Raw genomic sequence first — 18,604 nt, forward strand, 5'->3', positions numbered from 1 at the left:
CCAAGCAGGCTTCTGCACTGTCAGTGCAGAGCCTTAGGTAGGATTCGAACTTAGGAACCGTGAGATTAGGACCCGAGCCAAGGTTGACACTTAACTGACTGAGCCACCCAGGATAATGTTGTAAATCATTATCCAACAAAGTTTTTCTAAGTTCTATGAGGACAAATAGAATTATTGATTAAATGTTAATCTTACTTATTTTTTGATGTTCATTTATTTGTTTTGAGAGAGAACGAGTGCGTGATTGGGGGAGCCACTGAGAAAGATGGAGAGAGAGAATCCCAAGCAGGCTCTGGACTGTCAGCACAGAGTCCAACAAAGGGCTCAATCCCAGTAGATCATGACCTGAGCCTAAATCAAGAGTAGGGCACTTAACTTACTGAGCCACCCTGGTGCCACTAGTACACACTTTTAATAAGCGATCTCATCCTTCCTATAGCATCAATGCCCATGCTGTTAAGCTCTTGTCTATATTTCCAGGTTGACTCATTGTCATGCCCATGCTATTAAAAATCACATTGATATTTCCAGCTCAAATCTTTCTCCTGAGACATCGTGCCCACTGAATAGTCAAACTGCTTTACAACATTTCAAACTTAGCAGGTCTAAAATTAAATCCTTAATTTCATTGACCTTATGGCATTCTCAGGAAGGCAATGCACAGAATTGTGTTGAAGCTTTCCTCAGATAAAATAATAATTGCTTATATTTTTCATGGGTCTCATTTGCTGCTGGTTTCAAAAATCTCGTTAGCATGAAGCAATCTTGGGTATTTCCTTTGTAATTTGAAAGCCATCTCGAAATAAAAATTCCAAAATACATGTTTTGTAAAGTTTTTATGTGCTATGTAATTACTCCGGAGAAAGCATATGCTAAGAATTAAAATATTTCATGTTAAGTTTAGTTCCTAAATTTACTGCAAAATTATATGTTTGGTTTTCTAGAAACTGATATAATGAATACTGAAGGCTATGTCAGGTATTTATTTGAAAATACTTTTATAAGTTTTGAGAAATTCTTTATTCTATCTAATCACTTAAGGGTAAAAGGATGAATTCTAAAACTTCAAGAGGAATATTACAGACAATTAGAATGAATTCAGTTAAATGGAGGAAAAAAATTAACCTTGAGCTTGCTGCGGTATACCAGATCTACTGAAATTACAATCTCTCCATTGAGCATAATGACTTCATTCTACAAGCAGCATTAAGTAGGACTTTCCTGTATATATTATAGAAAGGTGTATATTGTTCCTTGGTTAATCACCGTATCTTGTCTTAAAAATAAAATGAATATTCCATCATTAAATGTTTTAAAGAAGGAATGTGCAATATCCAGTCTATTTCTTCATATTTTTTGGAGTAATTATGTTGTTTTATGATATTTTCCCCTTTTGTCAGCACTTGTGTTCTTTTATTAGGAAAAAAAAAAGGACCTGTCCTCAGGGTGGGAGTGGGGAAATGCACAATTAAAGTAAGTCTTCATTACTTTACTCTTTGTTAATTAACTGAACACCTTCATCAGCAGATCTATCAAGCTTTCTTTCCTCAAGTTTTAAAGACTAAGCAATGTGAGAGTGAGGCTCTTGTGCAGTATGTGTGGTATGGAAGAATTGGATTTATTTTCATGTTATATGCAATAACGTGCTGTGGAAATCAATGAGGAGTGAAAGCATGGATAATTAAAAGATGCTTTGTTTTCATTATGTGAAATGCCTTTATTCTGTTTGCAAAATAAAATCTCCCGAAACAAAAAAACAAGCAAACATCCATACATATACACAAAAGACAAAAGTCATGAGAATTAGAAAACTGCTCTGGTTAGTGCAAACAATGAGTATTTATTGATAATGAGCTTATAATGGATGATAGTCATGTAATAAAAAGACTGACTTAAAACAGAAATCTCAATAGGCCATTTCCTTATTAAACTACTGTCGTGTTTTGCACTAATAAGACATGGGTCCCTGCATGCATCACCAAAGTCTCCTTTGCCAAGATTTCCCCAATATCTGGACTCTAAACTCAAAGGTGTTGAGTTCTTTGATACATCATGTTGTTCCTGGCTTCAAGGTCATGCAGCATGCTATTTCCTCTGCTTGGAAAACAGTTTCTTCTCATCCCCAAGAATCCAACTTTTACTCATATTTCAGAATTCAGAGTGGAGTTTTTTTCTTCTCTGAGAATTCTTCTGGAACACCTGGAGCAGTAATTAGCAAATGAGGGAGATGACACCACTTAGAAACTATTTAAGGACAAGTAGAAGCATTTTTTATTATAATGATGATGGCTGGACTGAATGAGGCTACCTTTTGGTGCACAGGGACCAGGATGCCAAAGGATCCACAGTGTGAGTTCAATTTTGCACCTTGAAATATTATTCCTCTCAAAATGCAAATAGTGTCCCTACTGAGAAATACAGATTGAGAGACTAGATCAAGTCCTTTATTAAAATTTCTATTAGCTTTCTGATCTCTACATTTATTAAAATTTTAAATAAATAATTTCATTAGCTATCTAATATTAGGCCCAACAAAATTATTGGGCAAGGGTGAAGGATCTTTATAACTGATGTGTTCTACTAGACCCGTCATTCAGTATTTGGAATGCTCCTTCCTTGACTCATTTTACCTCATGGGAGGGGAAAGGCTTATTTGACTTGGAATTTTGGGAAATACAATCCAGGGATCCTGTTCAATTTATTTCCTCCCGTGGGAATGGATTGTCCACAATTCTGCTTTTTCTTGTGGGAAAATTCATAGTATAGCTGGCGTCTTGGTGGGTAAGTCTGCCTAATTATAGAGCATAGTCAGCAAGCCCATTTACTTTTCTCACTAAGCTACATTAGGTCAACAGCAGAAGTAGAATTCAAGATTCTGTTCTAAATACAGGGCCAAGAAAGAAAATCTGGAAGAACAGTTCTTAATTTCAAGTCACTTGCTCGTTGCCTTAAGAATGGAAATTATTCAAATAATTTCTGGGTGTGGTTCAAGATGATCTGGCAATTATAACTTGGCCTGCAGGATTTGGCTGTGTTCTAATAGAACATTCCCAAACATTTTATGGAGTTCATAAATGAGGAATGGGAAGGTGAGTGGCAGCAAAATGGTGGCAAGAGGTTGAGCCTGTGGAGCTGCTCCTTCCCAACCCTAGAAGCCTAGAGTGTCAAGAGCAGCTTCAGTTCAGAAAGAAGTCAATGACAGAAGCAATTGGACATTGGGCTAAATTGCTGATTCACAAGAAATAGTGGTGGCTGTATTCTAGACAGACCTCACCATGAATGCCGCATCAAGTGCTAGGGACTCAAAGAAAAAAAAAAAAAGGATATTAAAAGACTTTGGAAGATAATGACTTAGAAAAGCCAAAATAAAATTAGGTGACTGTGTCTTGCAACACTTTGAAACTTTCTCAAGAACGACACTCTGAGAGAGGATGTGGTAGACATGAGAGACTTCCACCACCTCCTCCTGAGAGGTCAAATGCGCAGTGTCAAAATTTCACTCTAGCGAGCGGTTGCTCCTGACTTCGTTAAAGTTCACAAGTCTTGAGTCTATGGAAGTTATTAGCATCCGGATGAGGCTAAACCCAAATACTTTTCTCCATTTCTTGGATGCTCTCGAAATGCTTCCGTGTTTTTGGCCACAATTGAGGAGAAAGTTTTTCACCTTTGTTTCAGCTTTTATTATCAGAGTCTCTTATCACTTTCTTTCAATTTCACTGCAAAATCTCTGATAACGGACGTGAAATAGGTGACTGGGCATCATTTAGGTTGAGTGGAACTTTAGCCCTGGTAACAGTGTAGCCTCTAGTGTTTATTTAATTTATTCTGTGACAAACTGATAGTCACCTTTGGCAAAATCAATTCCCTGCTTCTTCTTCTTTAGTAATTGTATCATCTATTTTATTTATGTGCTTCATGGAAAGACTGTATTTCCAGCTTTCCTGCCGTTCATTAAATGTGCATTGTCACTAATTAATGGCCAATGAAATATAAGCAGAAAAATGTGTAAATTCAAGGTAAATTACTTAGAAGATGTTTGGCATGTAACTGTCATCTATTTTTTTTTGTACTTCTTGTTCTCTGTCTATATTGCCCCCTGAAAAGCAGAGGGGAGATGTTTGGGAGATCTAGCAACCATCTTGAAGTGTAAAAACAAAAGCTACATGCTGGGATAGGGAAGCAAAGAACGGGAAGGAGCCTGAGTTCCTGATGTGTCTTCTACTTGAGGGAATGGAAGTTTTTAAAATTTTTTTTTAAACGTTTTTATTTATTTTTGAGACAGAGAGAGACAGAGCATGAATGGGGGAGGGGCAGAGAGAGAGGGAGACACAGAATCAGAAGCAGGCTCCAGGCTCCGAGCCATCAGCCCAGAGCCCGACGCGGGGCTCGAACTCACAGACTGTGAGATCGTGACCTGAGCCGAAGTCAGACGCTTAACCGACTGAGCCACCCAGGCACCCCGAGGGAATGGAAGTTTTAATATACAAGGGTATTAGGGTTCTCCAGAGAAATAGAACCAATAGAATAGATAGATATATGTATAGCTACAGGTATAGATATAGATATGAAACAGACATAGATATGGATATAGGTACAGGTATAGGTATAAGTATAGGTGTATACATAGATACAGATATGAAGAGATTTATTAGAGGAATGGCTCACATAGTTATGGAGGCTGAGAAGTCCCATAATCTGCCATCTGAGAACTGAAGAACAAGAAAGCTGATATTAACTCAGTCTAAGTTCAAAGGCTTGAGAACCAGGCTTAAAACTCTGAAACCCCTGGTTGAGAACCACTGAACTATGCTGATAAGTAGAGGTGAGGTCTTATGGTAATATTATGTGTCACTTTTTAATTTTCATTAGTTATACTGTTTCCCTTGCCTTAAGTAACACAGACAACTGCTTGTGTTAATGCTCCATGCCATTACTGCATCCTTTTTTAAAATGTTTATTTGCTTTTGCGAGAGAGATAGATAGAGAGAGAGAGAGAGAGAGAGCACAAAGAGGGGAGGTGCAGAGAGAGAGGGAGACACAGAATCTAAAGCAGGCTCCAGGCTCTGAGCTGTCAGCATGGAGCCTGACCTGGGGCTGAAACTCATGAACTGCCCCAAGTCAGAAGCTTAACCAACTGAAACGCCCAGATACTCCATAAACACTCTGTCTTTTAGCAAACAGTGATGACTGAGAGGCAAATGATAGGGTATTCTCAGAATGAAGACTTTGTGGCTCTTGTAGTGTTTCCTAATATAGTTCCCCTTCCCTTCCCTTCCCTTCCCTTCCCTTCCCTTCCCTTCCCTTCCCTTCCCTTCCCTTCCCTTCCTTTCTTTTCTCTCTACCCTCTTCTTCCCTCTTTTTGTTTCTTCCCCGCCCACCCCAACATGAACTGCTTCTCAAGCTAGCTGAAGAGAAAAAGAAATGAACTTCTTAACCCAGAATTTGCTATTCCAGCCCCACCATACAGGTGAATCGACAGTGGTAGAATAGCCCCTAAATGTGCTCGTTCTTTCTTTCTTTCTTTCTTTTCTTCCTCTCTTTCTTCTTCTTTTTTCCTTCTTCTCTTTCTTCTTCTTCTTCTCCTTCTTCTCCTCCTTCCCCTTCTCCTCCTTCCTCCTCCTCCTCCTCCTCCTCCTCCTCCTCCTCCTCCTCCTCCCCTTCTTCTTCTTCTTCTTCTTCTTCTTCTTCTTCTTCCTCTGAAGCTCCTGCTACTCAGCCAGGATGCTTAAATTATTATCTAATTGCCTACTGAAAAGCCACAAGAGATCCTCTTGATGGACTGAGAATTTATCCAAAGATGCAAATCTCTTATTCTATTATATAGGAGAATGAACAAAGGTTGAAAGAGCCATTTTTACATGTGATTAAGGGATATTTACTACTAACCTCCTGATTAAGATATATGTGGTTACTAAAATTTCATATTCATAATCCAAAATTAGCACATAGCTTACAAAAGCCTTGATATAGCATATTGATGATGTCTGAAGTACACCAAATGTCTGACAGTTGATATTCTTCTTTTTATTTACAAATTACTCTTGTTTTAGCATCGTCCTCATTTTTTTGCTTATTGTTGTTGTTTTACTTTATTGTCAATGGTATGAAGCCATCTATATTTTCATATTTGGGGCCCTAAATCTTCTGTTATTTAAGATTTAAAGTAATTTTGTGCTGTGGCTCAACCACAAATTAACAATATTGAATTGCTAAAGCAAATGCATACACAATTTCCCTTAACAAAGTGTCATGTATACTTCCTCTTCATTCATAATGGACTGCATGTTAACTTGTTATCTTTCAACAACTTTCAGTAATGGCAGATAAATGCAGTAACCTTTCAGGAACAGATAAGATTTGAGCTTAAAGGGCATTGAGTATAATGCAAAGTACCTTTTAGGATCTCACTGTCTTCTTTTAAAAAGTAAATGACTATTGTTTCACTTGCATTGTTTCCTAATATTTATTATCTCTGCTTGGTTTTTTGTTATTTTATAGAAAGTACGATTTGATGGAGTTAATCAGAGTCAAGAGTCTGTTCTTCAACATACTTATTTCTTGAACTGTTAAATACCTGAATTTCATTCTTTTGACAAAATTGGTAACTTTTTTTTTGGTAATGTTTATTTATTTTTGAGACAGAGAGAGACGGAGTATGAACGGGGGAGGGTCAGAGAGAGGGAGACACAGAATCTGAAACAGGCTCCAGGCTCTGAGCTGTCAGCACAGAGCCTGATGCGGGGCTCGAACTCATGGACCGCGAGATCATGACCTGAGCCGAAGTCGGCCGCTTAACCAACTGAGCCACCCAGGCACCCCCAATTTTTTTTTGGTAACATTTTTAACATATACACTTTTGTTTACCTTTATAATGAGCCATCAATTCTCAACAGATCATCCTTTTAGAGCTTGTATAATCGTTGACAAAATATTAGAAGATTTAGAGTTGGGCAAATCAGATTTAAGTTTCTGGCTTTTGGTTTCTGGAAATATTTACTATTAAATGCTTAGTTTTCTTATCAGAAGAAATAAGTAATGCAATTTCACTTATGTCATTGAATTGATACATTAATTAAAATATCACTTGCAAAACAGTTAGCAAAGTACCTGGAACATACTAAGAAGTCAATAAATAATCGTCTATTAAAATCACCGGGGTGTCTGGGTGGCTTAGTCTGTTGAGCGTCTGACTCTTGATTTTAGCTCAGGTCATGATCTCATGGTAATGAGATTGAGTCCCACCTCCACACCCAGCATGGAGACTGCTTAAGATTGTCTCTCTCTTTCTCCCTCTGCTCCATGTGCATGTGTTCTTTCTCTCTCTCTCTCAATCTCTCTCTTTAAAAAAAAGCAGTACTTCCCTAATACATAACACCTGGAACATAGTATGAAATTAGTAGTAACAGGAGTGTTCAGTCTTAGGGGAACATTTCAGTTATGACACATCCATATAATGGAGATTTTTTGGCAGCCATTGAAATTATCTTTCAAATAGGTTTTGATTATTTGGAAATTAATTATATATGACACTAAGAAAAATAGCTCGAGAGATAAAAATGCACAATATATCTTAATTTTATTAGAAATTTAAAAAATAAAGGGAAATTATATTAGAAAAAAGAAAAGAGAAATTAAAATTTAATAGTAATTATCTTGGGATTATTTAAATATTTTGTTCTCTTGCTTTTCTGCATTTACAGTATAGAGTTTTCAACAAGATTTTATAGTCATAGTATATGTTGAATTTATAAACCCAGAATGGGTTCCTGATGATAATAAGAAAATTGGGAAGGGAAGATATTTTTATTTAAGTGGGTAAATGGCAAGAGCTCTTTCTTTCTAGACTTTTTTTCAGGCCTAAATAACTACTGAGATTTAAAATGTAGTTTTTCCCTGGTAGATTAGAGAGAATGAAGGAAGTTAATGTTGAAAATATAGTTGGCAGTTCCCTACTGGTGAGAATTAAACCAATAAATCACATGAGAGTCTGTGGGTAATCATTTAAGCTGGTGAGAATAGAGCACATAGTATTAAACTGTAGACCCACATTTACTTTTTTGGGTGGGTCAAGGTTGACATATCAGGAAATAAAGTGTGGGGTATAAGCAGCATAAGAACATGGCTTTTTTTTTTCCCCTTAAAATTAGAGTAAGGTAATATCCATGGAGAAACATTTATGTTATGTGGCAAAGAGTTCCAGAAATTGATAATACTGAAGCTGTCATTAAATTTAGCCAAGTCCTTGATGTGAGAACTTTCAGTTCATTGTTGATGACACAGATTGTAGAAACATATGGAAGCAATTAGAGGAAAGTAAATGGAGACTGTGGATACTGGCTGCATGTTTGTGGAACTTGACTAGATAAAAGGAATGCTGTAGGATGAGATCTAAAAGAGGCAATGGTGACTTAAGTTTCTTCTTTCAGAGTTTAGGAAATATGAGCATGAAAGAAGGCCAAAGGAGAAGACAGAATTGATGATTCTCTGGTGGGGGACGGAGTGGGGAGTGTACAAGAGAGAGGGGTGTCTTCTGAATGAACAGTGGATTCTGAGGCAAGGGCTGAGGAGTTAGATTTCCAGATAAGAAGAGAACTCCTCTTTTGCTGAGATTAGTGGGAAGGAAGCTTTCATAGACATAAAACTTCACCAGAGGACAGGGCTGGGGAGAGCAGTGTAGTATGTTCAGGCAAGGAACAGTACATCCGAAGGTGAGACTGGCTGTCCATGAACTAGGTGCATAACCTGAGGACATGCTTAATGTTTACTGGGCTTATTAACCTCCCTAGGTCTGCTTTTCTTCAGGTCAATGGGGATATGATGCATTCCATACAATTTAATATTTAAAATTCCATACAATTTTCCATATAATATGGAAAATGCCCATAAAATGTGGAAAATCCTTTTAAAAGTTGTAATGCATTCTTGTAAATAGATGATGATTTTATTGTAGAATGAAGTGGGCAGAGGACTAGATGAGGGCAGATAAAGGCTAAGAGTTTTTGGAGAAACTCATCATAAACGTCAGTAGGGTGTTCATTGTCTAAGAGAATGGAAACAGCATAGCCAGCTGGCCCTGATAGGAGCTTGTTAAATTTCTCTACAATCCCCCAGTAACCTTGCTTTCTGAATATGGTACTTTTGAGAAGTGCCTGAGATGTTTGAGCTTAAAATCACTTCTTGCGCCCTATCTTCATTTACCAATATGGATGATGTTTCTTGGGCCTCGTATTTAAAATCCTCTCCGAGTCTTCTCCCATGGTGGCCTATTAGATTTACAGTGTTGGGTACTATGGAAATATCTTAGAATCTAGATGCACAGTGGGTCCGTGGGAACAGAAAGATTCTCACGCACAGAAAGCTCCATAAAACATCTACAGCATTGTCTTAGGTTGCTTGGAGAAACTGCATTCATATTCACAACGTATTGCATAATTATGAGATCCTGATTTTCATATTTCCCAGTGTGCCTTTTCAGCTCTGCTGTATTACCAAATTAAAGAAGACAACACAACTTTACAAAATTATAGTGTTCTGTTTTGAATGTTGCAGTTTGACAGTACTCTATTTTTAATTTGTTCATCATTGATCCTAATAAAGACAAACTGTCATTGTAACCATTGCCTGGAATGCAATACATTAGTTTTATTGCCTCTATAACAGCTGCTCATGTGTCGCTTCCTCTGTCATTCAATGATGATGTGTCCTTTTCTACACCCAGTGCCAGAAAATCTGGGAAAGCTCACAGCACAACACTTCCATATGAACCGGATTAAGTAGAGAGAAATCTAATTGTATGTCATCATTGTATTTCTACAACTTAGTACACAAAGGAGACATATAGAAGGAAAGCACTTTGTTATATGGGCTGAATAAGTGAAGAATGCATATTACACTTTTTTTACTGGCTTTGTAGATTTTGCCTTTCACCTAAACTCTCTATGCCTCAGTTTCCTCACACAGAAATTGAAAAATAATAGAAACCACTTTACCTGTCTCTGTGAAGATCACATAAACAAACTTTGTATCTCCAGCAAAGATATGCAAGGCTATCATATACCTGGGCAATATTTACAACGATGCCTTAAATATCAAATTGATGCATATGATAGCTTAAAATTTCATCTTTTATTTTTAGAAAATATTATTTTGCCAGGAAATTTTGCTTGTATATATCTATACATATTCACAAGGATCTCCCAAGAGAACCATGAAATCTATTGGGATCTCAGTTTAGGGTGTAATAGGCAACACTGTGTCCCAGCTTAGACAGGAATAGGGCAAAGAAAACCGATGATGTGGCCAACAGTAGGTTGTTAAAGAGGGGTGCAAGATTTGCCTTCTTCCTCAGAGTGCTCTTTCCCACGATTTGCCTGTAATGGTCAAATGTGCTGCTCAAACTTCCTTCTAGGGGGCAGCAGTGCCCTGGAATTTTGCCAACATTCCTTTGTCTCTTTAAACCTAGTTTAGTGAGCGACTTGGGGCTTCAAAGAAGCAAAGTGAAAAGAAATAAATGTGCTAATTTTGTTATTGTATACCGATATTAGAAAAAGGTAAGAGTGTACCCAAAGTTGTTGGAGGTCATACACAAAGAAAACATCAAAAATGGTACAGCTAAGAGAAACTAAAAACTATCCAGAGAAGACTTCATTTCACTATTGAATTCATAGTTTATTTTTACTATCACACTTAATATATATTTTATTTCTATTAAAATTAAGGTTCTCAGGCTACATTTATGTTTATTTAAAAGATAAAAATTTGAGACATGTGTTTTTAATTATGTGAAAATTAAAATCTTTTGAACAAAACACTTTCCCAGGAAGTGTAAATAATACTTTCTGGAGGAAATGCAAATAGACCTAACTGTGACTTAGGCTTTCGTGAATTTGTTTTGGTTTGTTAGAAATATGTATGGAATTGATGACTTTTCTTCTGAAGGGGATTCCGATTTTATAAAACAACTCAAAGTACTAAGCAGAAACGAATTTACAACTTCTGACATCTATACTGATACTTTACTGGTTGAGACATTAGACCATACTAAATCTCGACACCAAGTTATACATGAATTTTTATTTCTTATCTCACTTGGCCACATTCAATTACAGCTCTAATTATAGGAAGCTTATTAAAAGTTTGAAAAGTTTTCTTTTATAGTTTTGTGTAACGATCCCTTTTACCATTATCTGCCAGACCCTGGTCCCAAACTTTAAGGATATGGGGTCACATATTGAGGGATGACGACTCAGATGATTTTGTTCATCTGGCAGAAGAAAGACGGTGGCTTCATCAGTTGCTACTAAAAATTAACCCACAATGTCTTTCCTTTTCTAACACCATCATTGTTTGGGTGGAATGAGGAGCGCTCTCACTTTACATCTTGTTTTCAATCAAGTCTTCTCTTCATAATAATTTGTCCTGAATTTTTATTTAACAATACCTCAGAATTATCATGGGGGTGAGAAGAAAAAAAATATTGGTTGCCCAGGGCTCTGAACTATTCTGAAACAACCTCGCTTATTATAACATTAAATAGGAACTTTGCTTGATTGTCATTATTCTGCAGAATATATGGTACTGACATTTTCCCTTTTCTCCGAGGGAGATAAAGTAATAGACCAAATGGGAAAAATTCTTCCCTGAGTTATATATAACTCTTAATTTTGTCACCAAGTTCTTACTCATCACTCTTAATTGCAAAATCTTAGAGCGATGAAAAAAATACATTGCCACTAATCATATCATGAAATCTGATATTATTTATCTGGAACATATTCACTTTTTAACAGTTTTCTTCATTTAACATTTGGTGAAAGAGTGCAATTATTGCTGGAGGAATTGAAATATCCTTAAAATATACTGTTCTTTTTTTTACATTTCCTTGTCACTTATTAAAAAGTATTTTATACGCTATTGATGCAGTAGGGTGACACTTTTAAGATAAATTCAGAAATGCCCCTGGAGTATCAACCATTAGACATGAAATGTGAAATTCTGTCACACAGACATGAATGACTGCTACTATAATCACTGGCTCCTCTTTTATTAGGTTTTTTATTAATTAAATGTAAAGTCTACCATTGGCCTTATAAAAGTGCTCATCTGTTTTCCTTTAATTTCAAATAGATTAAAAGTAAGATTTGGTGTTAATTAAAACTTGGAATTTATGGGGATTTTAATTGCAAACAGCATTTCAATGGTGAGCATGCAGATGACTATTAGTTCTGTTTTGTAATAAACACGGTATTGAACAACGACAGGACAAAAGATAAATTATATGAAGAGCAGTATGCCCCGATCGGCTCTGTGGTCCATGCATAGCCTGAATCCTGTCTAGCTGAGGGCAGATAAGAGGAGAAACTCAGAAGCTCAGGATCTCCTTGGTGAGTTTTAAACTTTTACACTGCTGTCTGGAAATTTCACTTTTACTTTAAAAACGTGGATGGGCTTAGGAACATAACAAAAATTTAAAAAGTGAGCAAACAAACAACAACATCATCGGGATTAATCAGTTTAATGGAAATGCTTTGATATCATATTCTGTACATATAACTGCACCTACCCTTAGGTTGAACCTAGGTTAATATAGGTTAATTATATATGATGTCCAAGAGGCCTCTGGAAGTTTCACATTTTATTATTTATTATCTTAACCGGACCCTGTTGCTTAAACAGGGCTATCTTCTGTGGGACCTGTAGCACAGGTATTTTCCAATTAGCATCTTTGCATATTCTCCTTTGGAATGAGTTGGGTTTAGCCTTGTCACGTTAGGCTTTTATGGGGAACTCTATCTTTGCAGCCCAGGCTACACATGACAAGATTAAATTGGCACACTTTACTATATAACTCTTGTGTTCCTGGCAGGACTAGCCTGGCTGATGCCTCTGAGAGAAGGCTCAGCTGTCACTCAGTGACCCATTAACACTACTGTTCCATCCTGCAGTGTCATTTTTCTCATTCTCATGGAGATAATGCTCCCTGGAGATGTCCAATACCTGCAGGAATGAAAGAGAACAGCAGAGAGAGGCTAACTATCAAAGAGAGAGCAAATAACACAGCAAGACCATGAATTCCAACAGCAGAATTTTAAGTTGAACGAAAAGATGAGGCCCATTAAAATGACTGGGATGGGAAGGAGTTGGGGGTAGTCAAGTTATTGTAACTTTTTAACAAGCTATTTTCTACTTCCTGCCTGAATATCAAAAGGAGTGTCCAACATAACACCTGCAACTAGACATAGAGAAGGCAGCTGCTTTGAACGTGTCATAGGGCAATTTGGTTAAAGATTTATTGACAAACAGGGATTTTGTATTTTATTTGTATCTTTGTTTATAAATAGGCAATGGATATAAAACAGAAGACTCAGTAAGGTGAATGACTTAATAGTCTACATAGAACCAGATTCCTGGATATGGTTGGATTATTGGGGTACAAAAATCACCTTACTAGTAAAAGTGCAAAAGAGGAAAATGATATGTGATCTCTATAACACTAGGCCTATGACTTCTCTTGTCTTATGATTGAACTGTTACCAGTGACTTAAGCAAACTCTATTGCTCTCTTTCAGTCCAAACTGCACACTGTTTAGTGGGTCACTTTATAAGAAGTTACCCTCTCTAATGATTACTATAAAGAGATATTATATGGGGTGCCTGGGTGGCTCAGCTGGTTAAGCCTCCAACTTCAGCTCAGGGCATGATCCCTCAGTCCATGAGTTCCAACCCCGTTTCCAGCACTATGCTGACAGCTCAGAGCCTGGAGCCTGCTTCGGATTCTGTGTCACCCTCTCTCTGCCCCTCCCCCACTCATGCTCTGTATTTCTCTCAAAAATAAGCAAAAGAAAGTTTTTTTTTAAATAAAATAAAGAGATAATAGGATAATAAGAAATAACAATAAGAAAACACTTCTCAATTTCTTGGACTAAGACTGATTCAATTTAGGTTGATATATATAAAAACAAAATCCAGCATCACTTGCATCTTGATGTTTTCTATGGAAGCCTGTTGAAGACATTACAAGGACAAGACAAAAAAGGTAAATTAGTCAGAAAATAGAGGGAAACAAAAAGGGATAAGAGTCAGGATTATAAGAAACACAAGGAAAGGTGCCATATCAAAAACTTACCGCAATCTGCATCTCAACTCTGCCTTTAATCTTCCCACTTCAGGAAAACCTTATTATTGGGTTTAGACTGCTGTACTCTGGCTGGGGTTTATGTATCATCACCTGCCTTGCACTCTCCACCCCTCCCTCAGGTGACACACGTGCTAGAAGCCATAGGGTAAATGTGCCGTATTCTTTTGCGACACCAACTTTTCTTTAAAAAGTCTGTGTGTGTTTAAAGTTAAATATTTAAATTACAAGTAATTTGCATCTTTATTTTTACATTCAAATAAATATGGTATACTATGGAGTAGGATAAAATATCCATACATATTCTAAAACAAAATTTTAAAGACTTTAAAGAAATACTGGCAAGAATATCTTTGGCCTAACCTCTCGGATCCCTCATGTGCCTTGGGGACTGTGTTTGCGCCTCTGTTCCATTGATGTAGGGTCAAGAAGCGCTCTATAGTGTTTAGCAGGAAGAAGGGACTCTGGTTACGTTTAGGCAATGATGATGGCACTAATTAGGATAGGGTGATTGTTCAGCCGAGTCTTTCAAGAAACGAAACAACCTTTATTCTTAATTACAGTTGGAAGGCACTGCAAAAATCAGTCCATCAGGTCTGGCAACCTGGTGACACGGAGCGGCGTGACGTGGCCTCTGTTGCCAGCATGGTCATTGTGGCGCCGATGGCATTCTGACGCGGAAGGAGGCTCCGGAGGGGACCGGCGCAGCCAGGCCTCTGGGCAACTGAGAGTCGGGGCCACCCCCTTGGGCTGTTCTCCATGAGGAAGATGCTCGCTGCCGCTGTCTCCCGCGTGTTGTCCGGGGTCACGCAGAAGCCCGCTAGCAGAGTGCTGGTGGCATCCTGTAACTATTCAAATGATGCGATGTTTGCAATTAAGAAATGTGATCTTTATCGCTTAGAAGAGGGTCCCCCTGTCACAACACTGCTCACCCGGGAGGATGGGCTAAAATACTACAGGATGATGCAGACTGTTTGCCGAATGGAGCTGAAGGCAGATCAGCTGTATAAACAAAAATTTATCCGTGGGTTCTGTCATTTGTGCGATGGTCAGGAAGCTTGTTCTGTGGGCCTGGAGGCCGGGATAAATCCCACCGACCATGTCATCACATCCTATCGGGCTCATGGCTTGTGCTATACTCGTGGACTCTCTGTCCGATCAATTCTTGCAGAGCTGACAGGACGAAGGGGAGGCTGTGCTAAAGGAAAAGGAGGATCGATGCATATGTATGTCAAGAATTTCTATGGGGGCAATGGCATTGTTGGCGCACAGGGGCCCCTGGGAGCTGGTATTGCTCTGGCCTGTAAATACAAGGGAAACAAGGAGGTCTGTTTGACTCTTTATGGGGATGGTGCTGCGAATCAGGGTCAGATAGCTGAAGCTCACAATATGGCAGCTTTGTGGAAATTACCCTGTGTTTTCATCTGTGAGAATAACCTCTATGGAATGGGAACCCCTGTTGAGAGAGCATCAGCCAGCACCGATTACTATAAGAGAGGAAATTTTATCCCTGGACTAAGGGTAGACGGAATGGATGTTCTAGGTGTTCGGGAGGCAACTAAGTTTGTAGCTGACTACTGTAGATCTGGAAAGGGGCCCATAGTGATGGAGCTGCAGACCTACCGGTATCATGGACACAGTATGAGTGACCCTGGGATCAGTTATCGTACCCGAGAAGAAGTTCAGAATGTGAGAAAGAAGAGCGATCCTATTATGCTTCTCAAAGACAGAATGGTGAACAGTGAGCTTGCCACTGTTGAGGAACTAAAGGATATTGATGTTGAAGTGAGGAAAGAAGTGGAGGATGCAGCCCAGTTTGCTCTGACTGATCCTGAACCACCTTTGGAAGAATTAGCTCATCACATCTACTGCAATACTCCAGCTTTTGAAGTTCGTGGTGCAAACCAGTGGATCAAGTTCAAGTCCCTCAGTTAAAGGGAGACTTATGTAAATTTACTTTTAGTCCTTCATGGGAATGTTCATGGTCCACTTTAAGAAACTGTGTGCCCAGTTTGGCTAAGCAGGAATAAAACCCATTAAATAAGGGCCCTGTAAACTTTTATTAAAATAAATTGAGATGATTAAGCGACTATTAGAAGAGAATAAAAGAGATCATTGAAAAAATGTACATTTAATTACAAAGGATATTTCATTCAATTGTACATTGTTGCATTAAAAGATATCATTCATTTAATCATTTAGCGTTGTTGAAAGGTAAACTCTGGCACATGAAAATTTTCAAGAATTTGTTTGAACATGCATCAGTAGGAATCAGGCAATGCCAGACCAGAGATGGTTAGGTGTGCTCCATCAACAGGAACTAGGGGAAGCATTTTTATACAGAAGCAAAGCAAGGAAGTTATCTTATTGGCTATACCTTAAGGTGCTGCTGGGAAAGCCTAACTAGCTGTTTGTAGTTGCTTATTCTTAAGTGTCATTTTCTCAATTTGAGTCCATTGACTCTGGCTTAGGTTTTGGTTTTCTTAAGTAGGCTACCACGGCATTACAGCCACCTTAGTCTGATGGCCTCCTTATTTAATTAAACAATGTGAATACCTTAAAGATCATTTTTAATTTTTACAAGTCTACATTGGGATAAACAAGATTATTTGACTTCTCATATTACTTGCTATAATAGTTCTATTTGATTTAACTTTATATTTGTAAGTACTCTTATTTAAAGGAAAAATAGTTCTTCGGTCCCTTCTCCACCTTGACAGGAGTTTGTGTGTAAAGTCACTATCCTAAGGTAGAGTTTCAAGCCACACCAAGCTGTTAGGTCCTCTGAAGCTTTGCTACTTACAATAGTTTACATGAATTAACCATTGCCGACTATACCATTGCCGATTATAATAGTGTGCCTGTGAACACATATAAGCATATGAGTGCCTACTCAATGTTGATGCTGAAGTCAGTTAATACTGATCATTTCCCAATGGAACATGCTACATAACAGGGCAGGGGGAGATGGGACAAGAAAGTTTTTTCATGTACTTTCTTGCAGTATTTTTAATGTATCAATTTAAAGGAAAAATGTAAACAAAGTTAGGAAAAACTGCATTTTGCTTTAACCTTCAAGTTAAAGTTACTCTTATTTTTCAATCCACTTGTACCATTATGTGTTCCATATTTTAAAGAAACTATCCTGGTGAATTTCAGACTGAAAAAAGAGCAGATATGGTGACATCAAAAGAAATAAAGAGGAGGAGGTGATACTCATAAAAAGTTGAATGTTCGCTTCGGCAGCACATATATTAAAATTAAAAAAAAAAAAAAGTTGACGGGCACCTGGGTGGCTCAGTCAGTTGAGCGACTGACTCTTGATTTCCATTCAAGTCATGATCCCAGGGTCATGGGATTGATCCCCTCATCGGGCTCTCTGCTGAGCATGGAGCCTGCTTGGGATTCTGTCTCATGCTCATATTCTCTTTCCTTCTGCCCCTTTCCCCTGGTTGCACTCTCTTTCTTTCTCTAAAATAGTAGTAGTAGTAGTAGTAATAATAATAATAATAATAATAAAGTGGAAAGTAAAAACTGCCTTTGTCTAGAACTGAACATTCGCAGACAACTTTTTTCAAAGGAAAATCTAACTTGGATCATATAGGTTTGGTTTTCTTGGCAGTCCAAATACCATGACAATTAATAAGTCATTATCTTGTGAAAACATTTCTACTTGGTGATATTGGAGTAATGATCACAAATCCTATTGAACATGATGTTTGGCATGTCTTGTTTTTCTGAGATACACTTAACTAAATCAGATATCAGAATTTGCCTGTGATCTAAGAAATAGTTTGCAGAAAACATCAGAAGAATCAGTTATTAAAAGTTAAAACACATCAAAGAAAAAAAATAACTATGCATCATGATGGATGTTAAGTAGACTTATTGTGGTGATCATTTCATAATATATATGTGTATCCAATCATTATGTTGTAAACCTAAAACCAATATCCTGCTATGTGTCAACTGTATCTCCATTTGTAAAAAAGGTTATAGCCTTTTTGTTTAATTGTACAACATCTACTTCCACAAATTAAAGCTAGATACTTTCTAAGAACTCTAAGAGAAAACCAAAAGCTTAGAGACCTGTGAGTATTTGAACATATGTACACATATGTGTAGGCTGAATCTCCACGCCTTACTCCAAAAAGATTTAAGCACATAAAATAACCTCAACATTTTAAAATCAGAAAGTGGAGATGAGTGTTGGTGTATTTATAGATCAAGAATATTACTGGCTAATATGTTTTGTCTATGCAAATAGAGGTACCTTGATTGGATCCCTTCCATTAAAAACAAAAGCATTTCATAATACCATAAAAATAATCACATATTTTATATGACAAATAATTCCTCTACTATTTATTAATTTTGGCATACTTCTATTTCTATAAACTTGCAAGTGGAACATAAGCTGTTCAAAGCTAATTATCCATATATACTATAAAGAAATTTTAAAATTTTGCT

General features: G+C 37.5%; 1 protein-coding gene across 1 annotated transcript; it reads left to right on the top strand.

Annotated features, from left to right (window-relative positions):
- The first annotated feature begins 14,804 nt into the window (after nt 1-14,804).
- PDHA2 (pyruvate dehydrogenase E1 subunit alpha 2) lies at nt 14,805-16,262 on the top strand. Its single transcript, XM_049630898.1, has one exon. The coding sequence runs from the start codon at nt 14,894-14,896 to the stop codon at nt 16,067-16,069; it is 1,176 nt and encodes a 391-aa protein (XP_049486855.1). The 5' UTR covers nt 14,805-14,893; the 3' UTR covers nt 16,070-16,262.
- Nucleotides 16,263-18,604: the final 2,342 nt, after the last annotated feature.

The sequence above is a fragment of the Panthera uncia genome, chromosome B1 (assembly GCF_023721935.1).
Source record: "Panthera uncia isolate 11264 chromosome B1, Puncia_PCG_1.0, whole genome shotgun sequence".
NCBI classification, from domain to species: domain Eukaryota; kingdom Metazoa; phylum Chordata; class Mammalia; order Carnivora; family Felidae; genus Panthera; species Panthera uncia.

Coding starts and splice junctions, on each gene's coding strand:
- PDHA2 (XM_049630898.1), top strand. CDS start 14,894: ATGAGGAAGATGCTCGCTGCCGCTGTCTCCCGCGTGTTGTCCGGGGTC.